At 26.8% G+C, this 19,728-nt stretch overlaps 1 protein-coding gene across 1 annotated transcript in view; it reads left to right on the top strand.

The window, feature by feature from the left end:
• Positions 1 to 15,795, top strand: part of LOC100215875 (mediator of RNA polymerase II transcription subunit 25) — a 39,223-nt gene extending 23,428 nt beyond the window's left edge. The window contains exons 8-20 of the mRNA XM_065807445.1: positions 1,573 to 1,666; positions 2,056 to 2,094; positions 2,270 to 2,346; positions 9,740 to 9,811; positions 11,145 to 11,270; positions 11,344 to 11,417; positions 11,640 to 11,697; positions 11,960 to 12,103; positions 12,298 to 12,408; positions 12,791 to 12,814; positions 14,845 to 14,895; positions 15,007 to 15,114; positions 15,251 to 15,795. Of these exons, the coding sequence (XP_065663517.1) occupies positions 1,573 to 1,666; positions 2,056 to 2,094; positions 2,270 to 2,346; positions 9,740 to 9,811; positions 11,145 to 11,270; positions 11,344 to 11,417; positions 11,640 to 11,697; positions 11,960 to 12,103; positions 12,298 to 12,408; positions 12,791 to 12,814; positions 14,845 to 14,895; positions 15,007 to 15,114; positions 15,251 to 15,709 (1,437 nt within the window). The 3' untranslated portion in view covers positions 15,710 to 15,795. The remainder of the gene's footprint in view (positions 1 to 1,572; positions 1,667 to 2,055; positions 2,095 to 2,269; positions 2,347 to 9,739; positions 9,812 to 11,144; positions 11,271 to 11,343; positions 11,418 to 11,639; positions 11,698 to 11,959; positions 12,104 to 12,297; positions 12,409 to 12,790; positions 12,815 to 14,844; positions 14,896 to 15,006; positions 15,115 to 15,250) is intronic.
• The last annotated feature ends 3,933 nt before the right edge of the window (positions 15,796 to 19,728 follow it).

The raw sequence follows: 19,728 nt of genomic DNA on the forward strand, positions 1-19,728 counted from the left end.
TTTTTATAAATAAACAATGGTATTCATAATATATACTTCTAAAATGTCGTTTATCGAGCAAGAATTAAAAAATGTAAATAACATGAATAACATTAACATTTTCACGTTTAGAAAAAGAAAAGAAAAAAATCTAAAGCAACTAAATCATATATATAGGATTATGCAGATGCGCCTTTAATTGATAATAAATTTGTAATCTGTCAACATTGCAAAAAAAATATCCTGAAGAAAATAGTAAATTATTAAATAAAATGTTTTGGCGATTTAACAGGCAACATAACGTTGGCATTTAAAGTCTGTCCATAAAATATTTGGACCATCAAATAGCAAATTAGTTGTGCTTCACCATTTAGATTTGGAAGAAAATAAAGAGACGGAAGCGTACAGCAACACAAAGGTGAAGGCTTTTTAAACAGTTTCAAAATTCTTAAAGTAAAAAAATTAAAAAACAGACACAACCTATAATCATAATCAAGATAAAGCTGAAAAATAATTTTTTTTAAAGCTGAAAAATAATTTTTTCTAAACATATTAAACTATTCTACAAAGCTAAATGTCTAATTCAAACGCACTCTATTCATAAAACTATTTTACTTTACAAATGGAACTGGATTAGACCTTTTATATCAAAAGCTGTTGGAAAAAAGCATCAATTATGGAAAATTGTTAGAATATAATATTTTGACAATTTTTCTTTTTGTGGAAATTTTTCATATTGTACATGCAATTCTTTACTGATTTCAGTTCCTCTGGCTAATAATGTTTCCTTGTATCATGCAAAACATAATGAGTTTTTATCTTTTAAAAGATTTGATATGATTAATAGTAACACACATTTTTATAAGCCTGGGCATCAATTTCATGCGTAGTACTCTTAAAATTTAGTTTGGTTCAGAATTTAATTATTAGAATTTAATTTAGTTTGGTTTAGAATTTAATTATGCTTCCAAGAACATTCTTCAAGTGTGTTTTTAGTGTTGCACATTTTAAGGTCCATCCAACCCCAAATATTTTCACTGAGACTTCAACCAGTTGGGCACACTATGGCAGTTATATAAAGTTGATTGGACCAGGAGATATTTAGAGCATTAGTTTTTGCTGTCATAAATTATTACATATTGAATGCTGAAAAACTGCATTTTAGAGCACAAATTGTTGCAATTTGAGATTTTTCTTCTGTATTTTGCAACATTTATTATGAAGAAATACCAAAACATAGTGTTTTGACATATAAATTCTTTTTTACACAATTTACTAAAATTTTCATTACAATTTATAACAAGTTATTTTCTATTTTCGGATTGATTCTTTGTCATATGATATTTTAAGTCAGGTGAGAGAGCCATGTTTTGTATTACAAATTTAGGTAAAAACATCTATAGTATATATATATATATATATATATATATATATATATATATATATATATATATATATATATATATATATATATATATATATATATATATTATATTTATATATAATAGCCATATTTTGACTTGTTTTAACTTTGATCGTTTTAAGTTGATTTTTACTTTGATCATTACTTTATTAATAAAGTTTTTTTTTTAGCTGTATTCTGATTTTTCAAACATTTTTGCAAAATCTACTCAATATGCAACTAATTCAAACCATATGGTGCTTGTTAAAGGAATTCAACTTCCAGGTTTTCAAATAACAATTATTCAGTTTTATTAACTGCAAAAAAAAAAAGCAATGTACAAAATGCAAAAAAAAAAAAAAAAAAAAAATCCTTATTTTTGTTTTTCTAATTTTCTGATTATAATTAATTTTTAATTAAAAAAAAAAATTATCAAAATTTTTTTTTTGATTTTTCAAACTTTAAAATTTATTATTTCGCAAGCAGAAAAAAAGATTTTTCTTTATCACTTTTCTTGTAATTTTTAACTCAAATAATTTTTTTTTTACTTTTCTTGTAGCTTTTGACTTATTTGGGTATTATAAAAATTTATATTGGTCATTATAAAAAATTTATATTGGTAATTATAAAAAAAATTCCCAATAACCGATAACATATTTTTTAAATTCTTTTAGTTCAAGATGTGATTGAAGTGGAAAATAATGAAACTGCAGGTAAATTTTGATCAATAAATAGTTAATTAATGTACCTATTAGTGTGATAATGTGATTTGAAAATAATTATAATTTGATTATGTAAGTTGACAACATGATAATATGATTTGGAAATACAATAGTATTTAAAAAAAATAAAAATTTAAAAATATTTTTTAACTTTAAAATGTTTTAGATATAAGTGTGGTTTCTAAGAAATTAAAGTTGGATGATCAATCTGTATCAAGCATTCCCCAAAATACATCATCTCAAGTATATTATTCTCAAAAAATTGCATTCAAGTTTCTGATTAATTTTAATGTTTTTTATTTTGTTATTATTTTTTTTCACAGTATAAATGACCCTTCAAGCAATTTACATAAAACAGTGAAGAGCATATTTAAATGTGCCGGCAAGGTTGCTAAAGAGAACTTTATAAGTTTTCGTTATACAAACTTTAATTTAAATAAGTTTCTTTTCACAGGCAACTTATTTAAATAAAAAATTGATTTTTGATTTCACAAAGGAATTGAAATATCATCAAGTGTAAGCTTTGTGAAAAGTTTTAAAATGTGATGTGACATGTTCAAATAAATAAATTAAAAAAAGAAAAGAAATAAAGAAGTCTGAAACTCTATTATTAGGCACTTGAAATCTTAGTCCTAAAAGATGACTTTAGTCATTTATTTCCTTTTCAGACTTGGGTTGATGTCACAGTCTTCTTGTTTTGGGGTATTCTAGATCCCTAGCCTTTACAGCAGACTTTACAAGGGCCTGGGATTCAAAATCTAATTCGACACTTTTGGGTATCTTTGTCTATGTAGGACATATTCAAACAAACAAACAAAAATAGTAAAATATAAATCTACTAAAAAGAAAATACTTCAACACAGAAAAGTATCATAAAAAGACATATTATAAAGAAAAATATTATGAAGGAAATATAAGTTTTCTTTATTATAGTTTTGAATTTGGTTTATAAGTCTGAATGTGTACACAGCTCAGAATTGACATTGAAAATCTGCTAAAAAGTCATTTTTTTCGTATTTAAAAAAACTAAATTTACTGACAGAATAGTAAAGTTAACTTAAAATAACTTTCTATTCCTACTTTTTATGCTTTTTAAATTTTGTATTTATACATCAACATCATTAGACTGCTTTAAGTTGGCGAAAAAAGTTTAAATATGCTTGAAATTAATTTAGGAACATAGTATGCCTTGTAAAGTAGAACATATTAACAGTATATAAGTAATTTAGCAGAATAGTATATTGTATGGATAGTTGCCTAATAACCTAACATATAAATAATAATATAATAAATACTAAATAAAATATTTTAAAATTGTTTACACTAACGTATTTTTATTGTCTTTTTAAATAAATTTACAAATGTTTTTAACTTAAGATTTCAATAATGTTTGTGTTTTGATGTACAATTGATGTATATTCAATAACTTACAAACTGTTTGAACTGAACACTTCAGCAATTTTTTTGCCTCTTTCCTTATGTTTGTTGCTGTACTGCAAAACTCCAAACCTGTTTATTACACTTTTCATCTTGGAATGGCAAGATTCAGATGTCTGCTCGTTAAACTGACCAAGAGAAAGGTTAAATATGTTTTCAAAAAGATTGTTATTAAAATATAAACACCTGAATCCATCCCAATCTTTACAAATGTGTTTTGTGGTACCTGCCCTCAATATTTCATTACAAAATCCAGAAATATTGTAATATCTTCAATATATACTAAGTCTTACTTCACTTTAGCATAATCATTATTTTTTTCCTTTTCTTGAATGTCTAATAATTCAGTGACACAATATTTCAAAAGTAGTTTACTTTTTTTATCCAGGGTTTTCTCCATTGTTTGACTCAAACTTTACACCATCCTCAAAGTTTTTAACATTTCATTAAACTTAAACTGATTAAGTCCTAATGTAGTTACCAAAGCTTCTACCTCATTGTAAGGAATCATTCTCTGATATCTTTCTGGAGTACCAAGTGTAATATGAATACTTTTACCTCCTTAATTTAAAACAACTGTTTATTTTAAGAATAATAGTTTATCATAAGACAAACTGTTATTTTAGGAATTATATCATAACTATTTTTATTTAACAATATTTTACCTAATCTGAGAATTGTTTGAGCTCTTAGACTTTTCTCTTGATCAGAATAAATTTCTTTAAGAAGGGAAGAAGCTACCTGTCAATATCAATTTTCTAAAAATGTGATACCTCCCAGATTTTTCTTAATATGAAAATGAAATGTCCAGATGCCCCACATGCTATAATTTTTAAAATTTTTGGGGTACTCCAATAGTAAACTTAAACCTTAAATTTCTGAGCTGTGTGTAGTGTGAATGAAGTTTATATAATTTATGTCCATTTATGTCTAGGCATGTTTTTTTAATTTATCTTAAGTACAGATCTAGAGCCGTTTCTGGTTAAGCTTGTCTTGATAATAACCCAACACTCTCTGATTGCTTGGAGGGTACATTTGAGCTTGAAAAGGATCTCACTTCTGCTACAGCATGGGCTCTCAGTGACTGGTGAACTTTAGCTCATGTAAAACTCATTTTTTCAGCTAATCATTATTGCAACAATCTTAATCTTCCTATATGTAATGTACTCGATGAGTCATCTACCCTTTGTCTTCTAGGATTAACTTCTTACTTCTAAACTCTTACTTCTGATCTTTCTTGGAAACCATATATCAAATCCATTACAAAATTAGCATTTGTTAAAGTTGTATCTTTTTATTGTGCCAGACACTTTCTTACTCTAGATTCTATTATTTATCTCTATAAATCTATAAAAGTCCGTTTTTTTATGGAATACTGTTGCCACATCTGGAGGAGCTCTTTGAATGATGCCCTTTCTCTTTCGACAAGGCACAAAAATGTATTGTAAACATAGTTAAACCTGCTTTTGCAGCCAACTTTCAAACATTGTCACATTGTTGTAATGTTGCTTCTCTTTCTCTTTTCTATAAATACTATAATGGGTGCTGCTCTAAAGAGCTAGTGTCTCTTGTGCCATCCACTAAAATTCTTGTGTTTAATTGTCATTCAACCAGGTCTCACCCTGTGACTGTTCCTAAGTGCTTCAAAAATTCTTATTCGTCCAATTTTTTTCCTTGAAAATGAGTTAAAAGTGAAGATGTTAAAAAAAAAAAAAGCTTTTGCAGTATACAAGCCTCTATATTAGCATCTTCTTGACACCAAGCTTTTCCTTGGTTTGAAAGCTTTTGCTTTCTTGTGCTGAATCTAGCCTGGTTTTTCTACAAGGTTTCTTCTGGTTGAAAAAGCTTTTTTTTTTTGCACCTGAAATTTGAGATTGAAGCCTGAAATTTGAGATTAAATTTTCTTGTACTATGTACAAAAAGTAGTTTTAAAAAAAAAAGGTTTTAAAATTAATTGAAATTTAGTTTGTCCAATTACTTTTGAGCCAATTGTTTGCATTCTTTTAATAAAATTTTGAGCAATCACTCCCATAATTGAATTTTTGTTATCTTTTTCATAATTGTACAATATTATGACATACTTGTAAGAAATATCTACTTGTAAGAAACAGTTTGTTCAATTTTGGATGCTACTGTATATATCGTATCTTTATTTAAAATTGTTAACTGTAATTATATATCAAATTTGTACAGTTGTCACAAAAAATTCAAAAAATGTTAAAGAACTTGTCAAGATATCACTAACCAGTAACAAAGTATGTGCACGAAAAGTAAGTGTACAAAGTTCACCAAATGATTAAACATTTGTTTTTAAAAATTTCAAATTTGTGTAGTTTCTTCAAAATTCCTAAAAATTGCCACATCAGTTTTAACCCATTGATCTTACTGAATGAACTAAATGATTGCAGCAGGTGAACTAAATGATTGCAGCAGGTGAACTAAATGATTGCAGCAGGTGAACTAAATGATTGCAGCAGGTGAACTAAATGAATAAATTTTTTTAAGTTGAATAAAAACTATAATTAAAATAAGCTCATAATAATAACAATAATAACAAAAATATTAAAAACAATAAAAAACATTTTACATAAAGAAACTACAGAATAGTAATAGAAATTACAGTTTATAAAATAAAAATAGTTTTTGAACTTCCAAGCGCAATGAACCATGAATATAAAAAAATGTTTATTGTTTTGTTTTATTCTTAAGTGAAAGTTGAAGTTTTTTATACTTGTAAAGGTTATTAAACTTTATTTTGTACTCAGTCAAGGCTCATAAATATTTAAAAATTAAAAATTAAAAAGTTTTTATTAAAAAATATATTTTAGGCGTTGCCCAAGACACCCTAATAAGGTAAAACTCTTAAGCACCCTAGTATAGTAATATGACAGTTCCCTAATATTATCAAAAAAATTTAAAAGTTTGCATTTTGGATATTTTGAAAATTGTTGTTTTAGATATTTATACATAAAAATTATGGTTTTTTAACATAAAATAAATATTTTGTTACGGTTTATTGAATTAATTTTTTTTAAGATGTTTTTAATAAATATATATTCTTTTGAAATTTTTATATTATGTTGCTTCGTTTGAGACCCATCATAAAATACTTTTAATGAAATTTTGATAAAATGTTTGATGTTTAAGGGTCTTGCATGAAATTAAGCTAAAAATAATCAAAATTATTTTCAGCCTTTTAAAAATCTGATGCAAATCCCCTTATTTTCCTAAAAGCATTAAAAGACTTGGTTGCTATAGTTGCATCACTTTTGGAAGGTTTTTTTTTGTAAATTTTTTGTAAAATTGTAATAACTGTGTAGAGATTGCTTGGTCAACACTTCATTTAAACATTTAGTTATAAAAAAGATAAATAAATTATTTAAACTGTAATTCTTTGGTAATTTAAAACTATAATTCTTTGGTAGGTATTTGCTATGCACATCACATAAATCTATTTTATTGCGCCCTGAGCATGTATGCCCCTATATCCCCTGCCTCTCAGTGGCTCTGTGCATAGTTTGTTCTTAAAACATTTTAAAAATAGTACACAAATATGCACTAAATAAATTTAAGAAAGTTTAGAAAAAAATTTTTTGAGTTATTATAGTTTTATTATAAATTTTTAATCTTACATAACGTAAATAAATAAATTTATTCTTTGTGGCTGGCAAACCCTGACTTTTTCCAATGTACACCACAATGACAAAATGGACATTAGGCTATCCCGCTGGATGTGGTTACGGTGCTCCATAACCTAATGACTACGCTGACACTCACGCACACGTTCATTTGAAAGCTCCACAATACACGTCGGATTAGCACTTGCTGACTATGTGCTCGGATCTAAAATCTCACTCCATAGCGCATCATTCCACACCAGCACGGGGCAGTAGCTCTTTTGGCTAAGAGTGATGGTTTGTGGCCTACGGTGACTAATGTGTGCATTTGATCAATTGAAATCCATTCTGTAGGTCATACCTCTGGCTCTGATGTGCTAGCCCATAAGCGCAAGGAGTGAGTGTGTTTAGCTTTCTATTCACCTAATTTGAAAGTGAACGAAAACATAATGAGACCATACAAGACAACCAAATGGAACATACTAATGCACTACATTATCACACCTGTAGACATCAACAGTCTTTAAAATCAATCAATCAAATCTTTGTTCTTTATTATATACTTTTGTTCATAACCTTTTTTGACCTTATCCTTGTATATTTATTCAGATTTGTTATATAAAGTGTGAATGAGACCATATATTTGTGAGAAGCATAACAGCACCAAAATTTTTCAAAAAAAAATGTGTTAGCGTATTTTTATAACAAATGTATTCTTGGTTGGAATGTACTGAACAATACTACTAGATAAGTTTAGACATATCACGATCTCATTAGGTTTTTTGTTTCTATCTAATTTTCTTGATCTTACGTCGCTAAGTTTGTTTCGGTTTGCACTATACAGTCTTCACTAACGTTCTTTTAGTCGTTTTGTCAACAATATTGTTTTTTAACGTTACATTTTTCAGTGGTTATAAGTTTTAAGTAAAAAATTGCATTTATTATCTCATCTGTTTATTTTCTCACTATTCTCTGCCAATTGATTATATGTTTGTATTTTTTTATCTCTGGCTAATCATTTTTTAATTAATCTGAGTCTGTTTGTGTGATAGCTATTGTCTCTACTTACCAGGCAAGATTTATATTTTCCATACTATTGGAGTTACAACAATTTCTACTAACTACTTTTGTACTAACCACAAACCATCTTAACTTAATTTTGATGTTTATGAGTGGTATTTACTTATTATATTTATAAGACATATTTCAGCCATAAAAGAAACGGTATGTTACTCATAATTATTAATTACTACTTTCTATTTGCTTTGTGTTATTTCTATACATTAAAATTGTTTATTTTAATACATGCGCATACATGCATGTGTACACGTTTGTCTCTTCTAGTGTAAGTGTACATTATGTTTATATGTATTTACATATTTGTTTATATTCACACCACGCGCATCCCTCATGAGGTCTCTAAGAATGTTGGAGCTGTATTAAAAACTGGAATAGGGATTGGGATTTTTGACTTATGTAGTGTAGTCCTACTATATTGCAATATTGACTAGCATGACGTAGAGTGCAAGGGGAGAGATCTGTTACAAGGACACGCCCCTGATTAGTGGTATTAGTGCAGGTCTCAGGCTCTCCGAAACGTCATTGGTGATTGCAGTGCATTCCTGAGGAGGGGGATCACCATTATCCACTACTTAATTTTGATTGGTTATCATGGCATCAACATTTTTTTACTTCTTACACCCATGTATAATAGCGCTTTGTGAGCTTTATATTATGTATTAGTTACATTGATGACATTTATATACTTTTATGTCACACAGGTGATTATCAGTTTTCAATTTATTATCTAGAGTTTAGACCTATTTTTTATCAGCCTATTTTTTCTTTTTATATTGCCTGAACTATCATTTTTTATCATTTTACTTAATATTTTGTTATCTACTTATTTTATTTTATTGTTTTCATATGGTGTTTATTTTATTGTTTTCATATGGTGTCTCTTCTAGTGTAATTTTAGCCATGGTTGCCATTAATAAACCAGCGGATCTATATTGACTTGTTTACTCAAAGACCATTGTTTTATCATTTGTTTAGGATGACTAGAGTGTGAGTTATTGTTCACCCCATCCCTGAGAAATTTTATTCCTCCTACAAAATAGTCTTTGCATTCATTTATGATTCTTACCCAATGACATCATCTACAATCTACTTCTGTTTTCACATCTCCCAAGTCTACGTAACTGGACGACTCCGTTGGTCACTTTTTGCGACCATTGTGACGCAAACAAATAAATTTTGAAAATTTTTTTTTTAGTTATTATAGTTTTATTATATTTTTATAACTTATTCTTACATAAAATAAGTATATAAATTTTTATTTAATTATTCCTATAAATTTATATATTTTCATATTCTCAAAAAGAAAACAAAGTTATTTAATGAAAATTTGGCGCCTTTGAAGCCTTGGCGCCTGGGTGAAAATCATTCATTGTGCCTGCCGTCCGGCGGGCCTGTATACACACAATATATGTATATAAATTCATCTGCTTTGTTTTTTAAGGACATTGAGCACTCTTTTTATAGAATTTACTAACACACTTTACTTGTCATTTTATTCTTAGGTTATTACAACATCGACCATCTTACAACCATTCCAAATGGGTCAATCTTTAGTGCCAAATTCTGGTTCAATGGTAATTAGTTTGATTTGTTTCAATATAACCATTAAATATTACCATTACCTCCCTTTTGGTTCTTATATATATATATATATATATATATATGTATATATATATATATATATATATATATATATATATATATATATATATATATATATATATGTATATATATATATATATATATATATATATATATATATATATATATATATATATATATATATATATATATCTATATATATATCTATATATATATCTATTAGTATATATATATATGTTTATATATATGTATGTATATATATATATATATATATATATGTATATATCTATATATATATCTATATGTATATATATATGTATGTATATATATATATACATATTTGTGTGTATATGTATGTATATATATTTGTGTGTGTGAATGTGTGTATGTATGCATGTAATATATGTATGCATGTAATGTATGTATGTATATATATGCGTGTATGTATGTTTGTATGTATTATATGTGTGTGAATGTATATATACATGCATATCCAGGTACTTTGCCTTTGTTTTATTTTTGCATTTTGCTTTATTTTATATTTATTATTATTTATTTTTTTATTTCCATTGTTATTATTGTTTTCTGAGTTATTTTATATTCTTATATCTAATAAGTTTTTTGCAACTTATTACAAATATAGCATAATCATGTAAAGCATCAACCTGACAAACTGTCAGCTCGTGGTTTAACTTCCTTTTTTATTATTTTTTTTATAAGTTTTTTTTAGACTTAACACATGGGTTATAATTTTCCCTCAAGAATCTGAGTTTATTTCATTTCTATTGCATGTGTGGTTTTTATTCTTCTTCTTATTTTTTTTTATTACGCGCTTTACTATAGTGTTTTCATTTTGTTCTGAACATTTAAATTCAAAATATTCAATATATCTTTTTAATTTTTTTATCCTTCTTCTCTTCCAAATTTATTTTTTATTTTGCTTGGGTTTGACAGGTCAGCCTAGTTAATTAATACATACTTTTCCATTTTTTTAAATTTAGTTTAATTAGTTTCAATATAGTCATTATGATGAAATAGTTAAATATTCACATACTTAATTTATGAAGTATGTAAATACTTAACTAAGGTTTTTATTACTTAAGTTATTAAGTATATGTCTGCTTACTTCCTGATAATTGTTTTATTTTTAATCCTTAAGTTTGTTTAATTTTTAATTTGTGTAATTTTGAAATTAATAGATTATGCTTTGACATTTTAAATTACTTTGAAATTAATTACTGTCTGCTTAAAATGAACTAAGTCCTGTTCAAGAGTGTACCAAATAATATTTATGCATGTTAACAGCCCCAAGTACAACTGCCACAACAACCACTACAACAGATGGCACCACAAGTACAACAATCTCAGTTACAACTACAACAGTTTCAAAGAAAAGTTGTTTGGAGTGGTCAGTTACAGTGGAATGAAACAGTGAGTTGAAAAAATGTGCAATCCTTTATATTAAATAATAAGTCTCTGTTTAAAGTTTCATATCTACTTTTAGAACTTAACTGTAGAAGGTGGAAAAATTTCACGGATATTGCCATGTAAAGCAACTGTACCTACTGCAGAAAATTTGTATGTTTATTTATTTTTTTTTTTTTGGTTTATTAAAATTGTTTGTTGTAGTTTATACAATTATAATTAATGCATAGTTATGTTTTCTTTATAATTATATTTTATGCATAATTGTTTTGTTTTTATAAATGTATTGTTTATATAATTTTATTTTTTTAACAATTATAAAGATTTTACTATTCTGAGCATTTTATTTTTTTACGATTCAAAAATTTACTTTAGACAAACAAATGATTGGCCAAGAGACTTACATATGCAGTTAATACCACAGAGTTATCTAGTACTTTTGTTGTGTTTTATTTTGCTCTTTTTAATTATTTTTACCTTGATGTTTTGTGTAAAATACCTCAGATTTATTTAGTACTTTTGTTGTATTTTATTTTGTTCTTTTTAGATATTTTTCATGTTTTGTGTAAAATGATACTTTATCTTAATAAATGTTAAAATGTCTTTTCCAATTATTATGATCTAGTTATAGAATTTTCAGAAAAAATCTCTGATGGAATTAGATTTTTAAATTAAAAATATTTTTTAATTTTCAGCATAATCTTTCCTGTTTTCTTAAACAGGCTAAACAAGTGGCGTTTAGCTTTTCCCCAACTGACAATGATGTTTTGCAATCTATGTGTAGAATAATGAATGGCAGTCCAGCTTCAGGGGTTTCAGGAACATCGGGACAAAAATTTGTAATTTTTTACTATATTTTGCACACATTTGTAGATATAATTTAAGCGGGTTAAAGAATTCAATATTTTCAAAAATTTCATAAAATATAATCAGTTTACTTACATACAATATATATATATATATACAGTTTAATTACATACAGTTTTGCATATATAGTAGTTTTCAAGTCTTTTTGTTAATAATCTTTTTTTAGGTTGGTTGTGTTTTTCTAAATAATCCATCTGATCAAGTGCCCATTCGAGTTTTGTTACTTATATACAGTCCAAAGAAATCGTGTTTTCTTGGGGTTGTTCCAGATGATCAGGTAATTTGTTGAATTAAAATCAGAATGATGAATAGAGAGCTTAAAATAATGATATTACCTGATTTGCGTATTGTAAAACAATAAATAATATCTATGTTACTGAACCCTTACTGAATAAAGTTGCAGGTATCAACTTAAAATTATTTGATATTGTATAAAAATCTGATGGTGGAAAATCTTATATTTTCAGATCTTGACACAATTTTCAATTTGTAAAAATTTCAAGCTCAAGATCCATAAATTGATATTATCTATAAAGTGATATTACTAAATAAAATTGCAACTATGCGATATCCTATCACTAAGTTGCAGCCACGAATTTGATAAATTCTTTTTTTACATTTTTTTTAAGATTTTAATTTTTTCTTTTCAATTATTTTAGCAACACTTTGTTGGACAGTTAAAGGTATATTTTATATTTATACTTATATAATTATTATTCTATTTGAAAACAATATTAAATTTATTCATTTTTATGTATATTTAAATGTAAAACAGTACATACATTTAATAATAAAACTTGAGAATCAGTGCGTGTTTTGTTTTTAATTATCAAAATTATTAACTAAAAGAAAAGTTAAAAAAAAAATACAAGAAAACTGAAAATAAGTATTTTAGTTTAATATGCCGTAGTGGTAGAACACTAAAATTCTCAGTGTGTTCAATAAAATTATAATCCTCAGTGTTGTTAATAAAACTAAAATCTTCAGTGTTGTCAATAATGTTGAACAAATTATTTGTATAGAAATCAATAGAGTAAGGAATGATACTAAAGGCATAGCATGTAGCAAATGTGACTCCTTTTGTTCAAAGGAGGTTCCATCATAGGTACACATAACCACAGACCAGTTTCTGTTACTTCTGTGCTGTGCAAAGTAATGGAGAAAGTAGTTAAAAATAAAGTCATGCATCATTTACTGTCTTACAGTCTATATCAAATCTATGGAAAAGTACTATGGAATTGAAGTTCTATTGAAAGGTTCTATGGAAAATTTCTATGAAATTGAAGTTCTACGGAAAACTTCTATGAAATTGAAGTTCTACGGAAAACTTCTTTGAAATTGAAGTTCCACGGAAAACTTCTATGAAATTGAAGTTCTACGGAAAACTTCTATGAAATTGAAGTTCTACGGAAAACTTCTATGAAATTGAAGTTCTACGGAAAACTTCTATGAAATTGAAGTTCTACGGAAAACTTCTATGAAATTGAAGTTCTACGGAAAACTTCTATGAAATTGAAGTTCTACGGAAAACTTCTATGAAATTGAAGTTCTATAAAACAGTTCAGTTGGAATTAACGACAATGTTTTAAGATGTTTCTTTCAAATAGAACGCAGTGACCTAGAAATGGAGCGTTAAATGGAAAACAATTATTAGTGGCATAACATTATTAGTTCATGGTCCAAAGGTTTTATAAGCCCAGTTCATGGTCCAACATTATTTGTAAATAAAGTTCGTTGCAAAAACATTTACAAAACTTTGTCAGCAAGCTAACATTAACACAGCTTTTAGCTGATTAACATTATTAGATTTTAAAAAAAGTTTTGGATTATTTTAAAATTAAAACTAGCTGCTAAGTATAAAAAAGATTTGTTTGAAAAAATATTTATGAAAAAAATGACATTTTTAAAATTAAATATCCAAAATAAATCATAAAAAATATCATTCCTACAATGAGTTTTAGTGAAAACGACCATTAAATGAAATATTTGTCAAAATGGCTGAAAATAAATTTTTTATTTTGTTAGGCTTTTTTACGTTTGGAAGAAAACAATCACTTTAAGTAATCCATATTAAATTCAAAACTTTACAAATAAAGAGATACACTCAAGAAATAATGATATCTGATAATATTAAATGTTTTATTTTGTCTTTAATAAAATTTTAATAAGTAATCGTGTTTTTAATAAAATCATTTGTAACCTAGAGATTTTTTATTTAGTCAAAGGTTTTATATATTTCACTTGAAAATAGTATTTGATAGTGAAAAATGGCAGTTCAACTATGATATGTCTAAGCTGCTTTGAGATATTTTGTAAACAAATAAACAAAGTTTTAAAAATTGCTACTGGAATTGAAAAACATTTTTAAAACCTTAGATGGGGAGAATATGACGTGAATAAAGATTGTTGTCCCAAGTTTATATGCTATACGATATATAAGAGTATATGAGTATAAGAGTAAATCTATAAATTTTTCACATAGCATTTAGTTATAAAAACATTTCAAAACTCTTTTTTAAACCTTTTAATAGCCAGCAAAAAAAAAAAAAAAAATTTGACAAAGCCAAAATTTACGTCACAGGGACATACTTAAGGTGTTTTTTTTGTTTGTTTTTCTTCTACTACATGTATAAATGTTTTTAGCTATTTTATTCATATATGTTTTTAATTATTTTATCTTTATATAATTGTTTTTAATAGTTTTTTCTTTTAGGCTATTATAGCTGAAGATAAACTTCGAGCTGTAAAGCAACCAAATTTTCCTGTATGATTTAGTTGTAATTTGGCATTTTGTTTATTTTATTTGTATTTTAAATTAGATTGCTCAATCTTGAGTTAGATTGTTTTGAGGCTTTTCTTTTATAATTTATTTAAGAACATTGGAGTCCAAACACAAACTCCCAGAAATGTTGTTGTATCTTCAAACAATCCACAGTTGACACCCCAACAGTTAATGGTCCGTCAAAAGTATATGCAGCAGCAGGTAAAATCAATTGACATTTTTAAATTTATAATTATTTTACATTTATAGTTTTGCAGATCGTTTCAAATTAAAATAAAGTATTGCTTTGTCTAAAGTCTATTGCAAAGTCTAATGATCACGTGAATACTTTTTTTAGTATCAACAAAATTCTCAAAATCAGATGCAGCAAACATCGCAATCTCAGCTAAAATATCTTTTGCAACAACAACAGATGCAGCAGACTAATTCATCAATTCAACAACAACAACAACAGCAACAAAATCAGTTAACCCAACCGCAATTAAATCAACTACAGCAAAATCAGTACACTCAACCGAATCAGCAACAATCACAGATTTCTCAAATCAATCAGCATCTACAATCTCAAATTAGTATATCTCAACAGTTTGCAGCTCTTAATTCGCAAAGAATAAATCAGAATTGGTCAGCGCAGCAATTACAGCAGCAACTGTTGCTTCAACAGCAGCAGCAACAACAACAACAGCAGCAACAGCAACAAAAAATTGTTGCTGCTATTGCTTTGGCCCAACAACAAGAACAGCAACAAACAGTATCAGATGTGCAATTGTATAGTGATTTTTTGGGTAATGGCTGACTGCGTGCTGTTTCCAAAATTGAAAATGAATAGTTAATATTTATATAATACAAAAAAAAATTTGGTGAAAAATTTGCTTTGCAAAATGTGTAGTTTTTAAACAACTTGTCTTGACTTTCAGTTTTATTTTTTTTAATAATAATGAAATGTACTTAGTAGCTGATTCATTTAAGTAGGTTTGATAAATAAAAAAGACAGATTTGTAGCCGGAACTAATTAAATGTGATAAATCAAAATTTTATGGATCATTTTTACAATCTAATTAACATTTTTATGAGATAGGAGAGTTATTTACCATGATCATTAAATTTTCAAGCTCTGTTTTTTTTTTAATTAAAAACAAATATTTAGAAAAGTTTATTAAGAAACTTATTATTTTTGCAGATTAAAAATCTGCATAAAATATTGAGCTAAATTAGTTTAAAATATTTTTTTTTTAATTTTTGAAATATGTAGTAAATTAAATTTAATTTTAAAATTTTAAATTTAAAGAGTTACAGTAAAGTACAGATACTTATCACAAAATCTATTCACCAACATAAGTTTTAAAACATCAAATATCTACTCACCATCATAAGTTTTAAAACATCAAATATCTACTCACCAGCATAAGTTTTAAAACATCAAAAAAACTTTGAGATAATTCAACATTTCTTTGTTACATAATTTTTTTTTTAATTTAAAATTTAATGTTTATGTTAAAAAAATGAAATCAAGTTTTAGGAGTGATTGAGAGACAAATTGTGTACATTCTTGCTGTCTTTGAACCCTCTTTGTATGCATTCATATATTTTTGGGTAAAATCCCATACATATATCTTGTGCAAATAAAAGCTTACATTATAATCAGGCTTAAATAATCGTAGACCTTTAAAAAACCTAAATTTCGATTTGTCAAAAAATAAGTTTTCCTTTAATAGGAAAATAGCTGTTAAAAAATGCACATTTGACCGCAAGCCGCACTAGAATTGAATTCTATTCAAATTTATTTGTGTTCTGTAAAAAATTCTCACCCACATTTTTATTAAGACCACTCCCCTTTCTGTTTTTTAGATCAGAAATAAAGTTCCCACCACCCCTTTTATTACTTAATGGAAGACCCTTTATTATATCATAAAAATCCGATTTTTCAGGGATATTTTTTGAATAAAAACACATTGCCTTTTTGCCAATTATTTATAGATCTTAAATGACAAATAATGCTTTTAAAATTTTGTGGTTACGAAAACAACCTTTTAATTTTTAATTTATCATCAAATGTGAAATAGTAGCGCTCAAAGTTGGTTTCTAATTCTAATGACTTTAACCTATTTTTTTTCTTTTTGGTAAAGGAATATTTTCAATATCCATCATATTACTGTTATTACACTGAATATTACCAGTAATTGGACGAACTGAAAACTGTGACTTGATTGCATTGTCATTAAAGCCAAGATCTCTGACGATGGATTATCTTTTCTGCGACCAATTGCACGTTGCCTTACAAAGTAGTTTTCAAGATCATCTTGGCAGAATCTTTCAGAAAAAACAAATTTAACACCATTCTCAAGTAAAAATACAACTTCTTTAAATGAATGCACTGTAATTTGCAAACCTTCATAAGTTTGTGAAGAAATAAACATTTTTGATTTTGAGCTCTCGTCAAAACTTCCTTCTCACTGATCCATGGATTCCTTCCACAATTTAAAGTAAAAGAGGAAGTAATCTAACTAAGCAAATCTTAAATCATCTACTGATTCATAACGCTTTAAAAATTTTTTTCCCTTTGTTAAATATTCGACACTGTTTTTTACATTTAAACAATCAAAAAACATATCTATCATTAAATAAAATTCTGCAGTTTCAGCTGCTTCTGTTGGTCAAACTGTTTTAAAACATTTCAAAGAAGAAAAAATCCACTATTCCACATATAGCGAGATTTACAACCAGAACCAGAATTACTTAAGCAATTTCGAGAAGATTTGATTAGATGTGGTACTTCTGCAAAGAAATGAATGAATCTATTATCATTACTAAACAAGTTTTTAGTGCGACATATAACGTCTTTCCCTGAACCCCGATCCAATTTCTTACGCATTTTAAAGAACTTTTTATTACCATCTGCAGTTGCAGCAATGACTGTTAAATTTATACTTTCTAAATAACGAACTGCTTTCCATAATATTGACATAAGTTGTGATAATGTCACTCCAGTTGTGGCAAATGTAGCTAGACTATGAAAAGTGGATTTGCTATATTTTAACGTGAAATACTAAGACATAAGATGGTATCTCTCTCACATTTTTTAGTGTTGCATAGTCAGTTTGAATATGTCCTATATCTACAAATCCAATTAAATCACCGGAGTATTAACCGAAACTAAATCTTCTTAAACTTTCATTTCATCAAACAGAGTAGTAACAAACCGTTCAGAGCTAGAGAAATCAACAGTTTTATTTGCAAGATCATTTATGACTTGAGGATTAAAACCTCTTGAAGGATGTACACAACTTTTGTGGTCTCTCAAGGTGCGTAAACTTGGAAGAACTAAAAATCCTGAGCCAGTTATACTATCAAAACGCAAATCAGAATATGCTGATGAAAATTTAGCTGCTAAATTAAGACAAAACTTTATTATCATTTGATGGTACTTAACACTACACGGACTTGAAGCTTTAATATACTTTTGCTACTCATTCCAAAATAGCTTCATTAAGTCTGGAACTTTTTTTGATTAAAACTAGAATACAGTGTTTTTAGGATTTGGTCCAGTTCTAAGCTCACTTTTTCACTTTCTGTATTTAAAACTATTTTCATATCTTCTGTGCGATTTTCCAGCTGTTTGCATTTTAAATGCTGTTGTTGCAAACTTAATTAAATTCGTTCTGTGGAGGTAAATCTAAGAGGAGTATTCAGCTTTGCAGGTTGATTTAAAGTTTTTTTTGTATTGTTTACTTCAAAAGTGGTTTTAAGATGCAGAGAATGGCATGAAGTATAACAGCTCTGGGATTGTAACAAAATACTACAACTAAGTGAACAATAAAACTCATCTTGATTTAAACTAGGTTTATAAGAAAGCAGCTTAAAAGTCAAGTAATTGAATTTTTTAGGTATAACATGTTTTTCAAATTTAAAATTCTGGTTAAGTCTAAATTTTTTACATCTATACCTTGACAAAGAACAAGAGTTTCAATATTATTAATAAATTTTGACGAAGAAACATTTAAAAAGACCCTTTGTACTGAAGGTACAGGTGATGATCTTTTGGTAATATCCAACCAAAAACTTATATACAATAATCTAGAAACTCGACAACATAAATTTCATACTTTGGTAAGACATGTTCTGGCGAATAACAAGTAATTATTACTAATTTATCATCCAAAGATATTTTCCAATAATCACTAAGAGAGAGATTTAAAATACGCTTAGTAAAATCATCAAAAGATTTGTAACATGGCATTTTAGTTTGAGAAATCAACTCTTGATTTAATTGAAATTCCTCACGCATTGTATTGGATAGCGAAATTTGCTGCAATGGATTACTTTTCTTAGGGAAGTTTAATGTTGGCAATGCTCCATCCTTTAAAGTTTTTCGTAAAGAATATACCCAAAATTGATCTACGGTAAAGTGAAATTCGCATATATATAGATTGAAAAAATTAATTCGTTTTTTCAAAGAATCATCAATAAGTCTGTCTCGAGTAATTACGTTTTTTTTTTTTTTTTTTTTTTTTTTTTTAATTTTATTTTGCCGTATAATACTATTTACAATGAGAAAAATCGTTTACATATATAATAAATGGCCGGAGCAAGAAGAAGACAGACTGTCTTATCACCGAGCCCCGTTAACATTGAAGCCGTCAGTTAATATTACAATTTAAAAACTTTAAACATAAAAGTATATATATATATATATATATATACATATACACATACATACACACATACATATATATATATATACATATATATATATATATATATATATATATATATATATATATATATATATATATATATATATATACATACATATAT

Source organism: Hydra vulgaris, chromosome 10 (assembly GCF_038396675.1).
Source record: "Hydra vulgaris chromosome 10, alternate assembly HydraT2T_AEP".
In the NCBI taxonomy this organism is placed as follows: Eukaryota; Metazoa; Cnidaria; class Hydrozoa; order Anthoathecata; family Hydridae; genus Hydra; species Hydra vulgaris.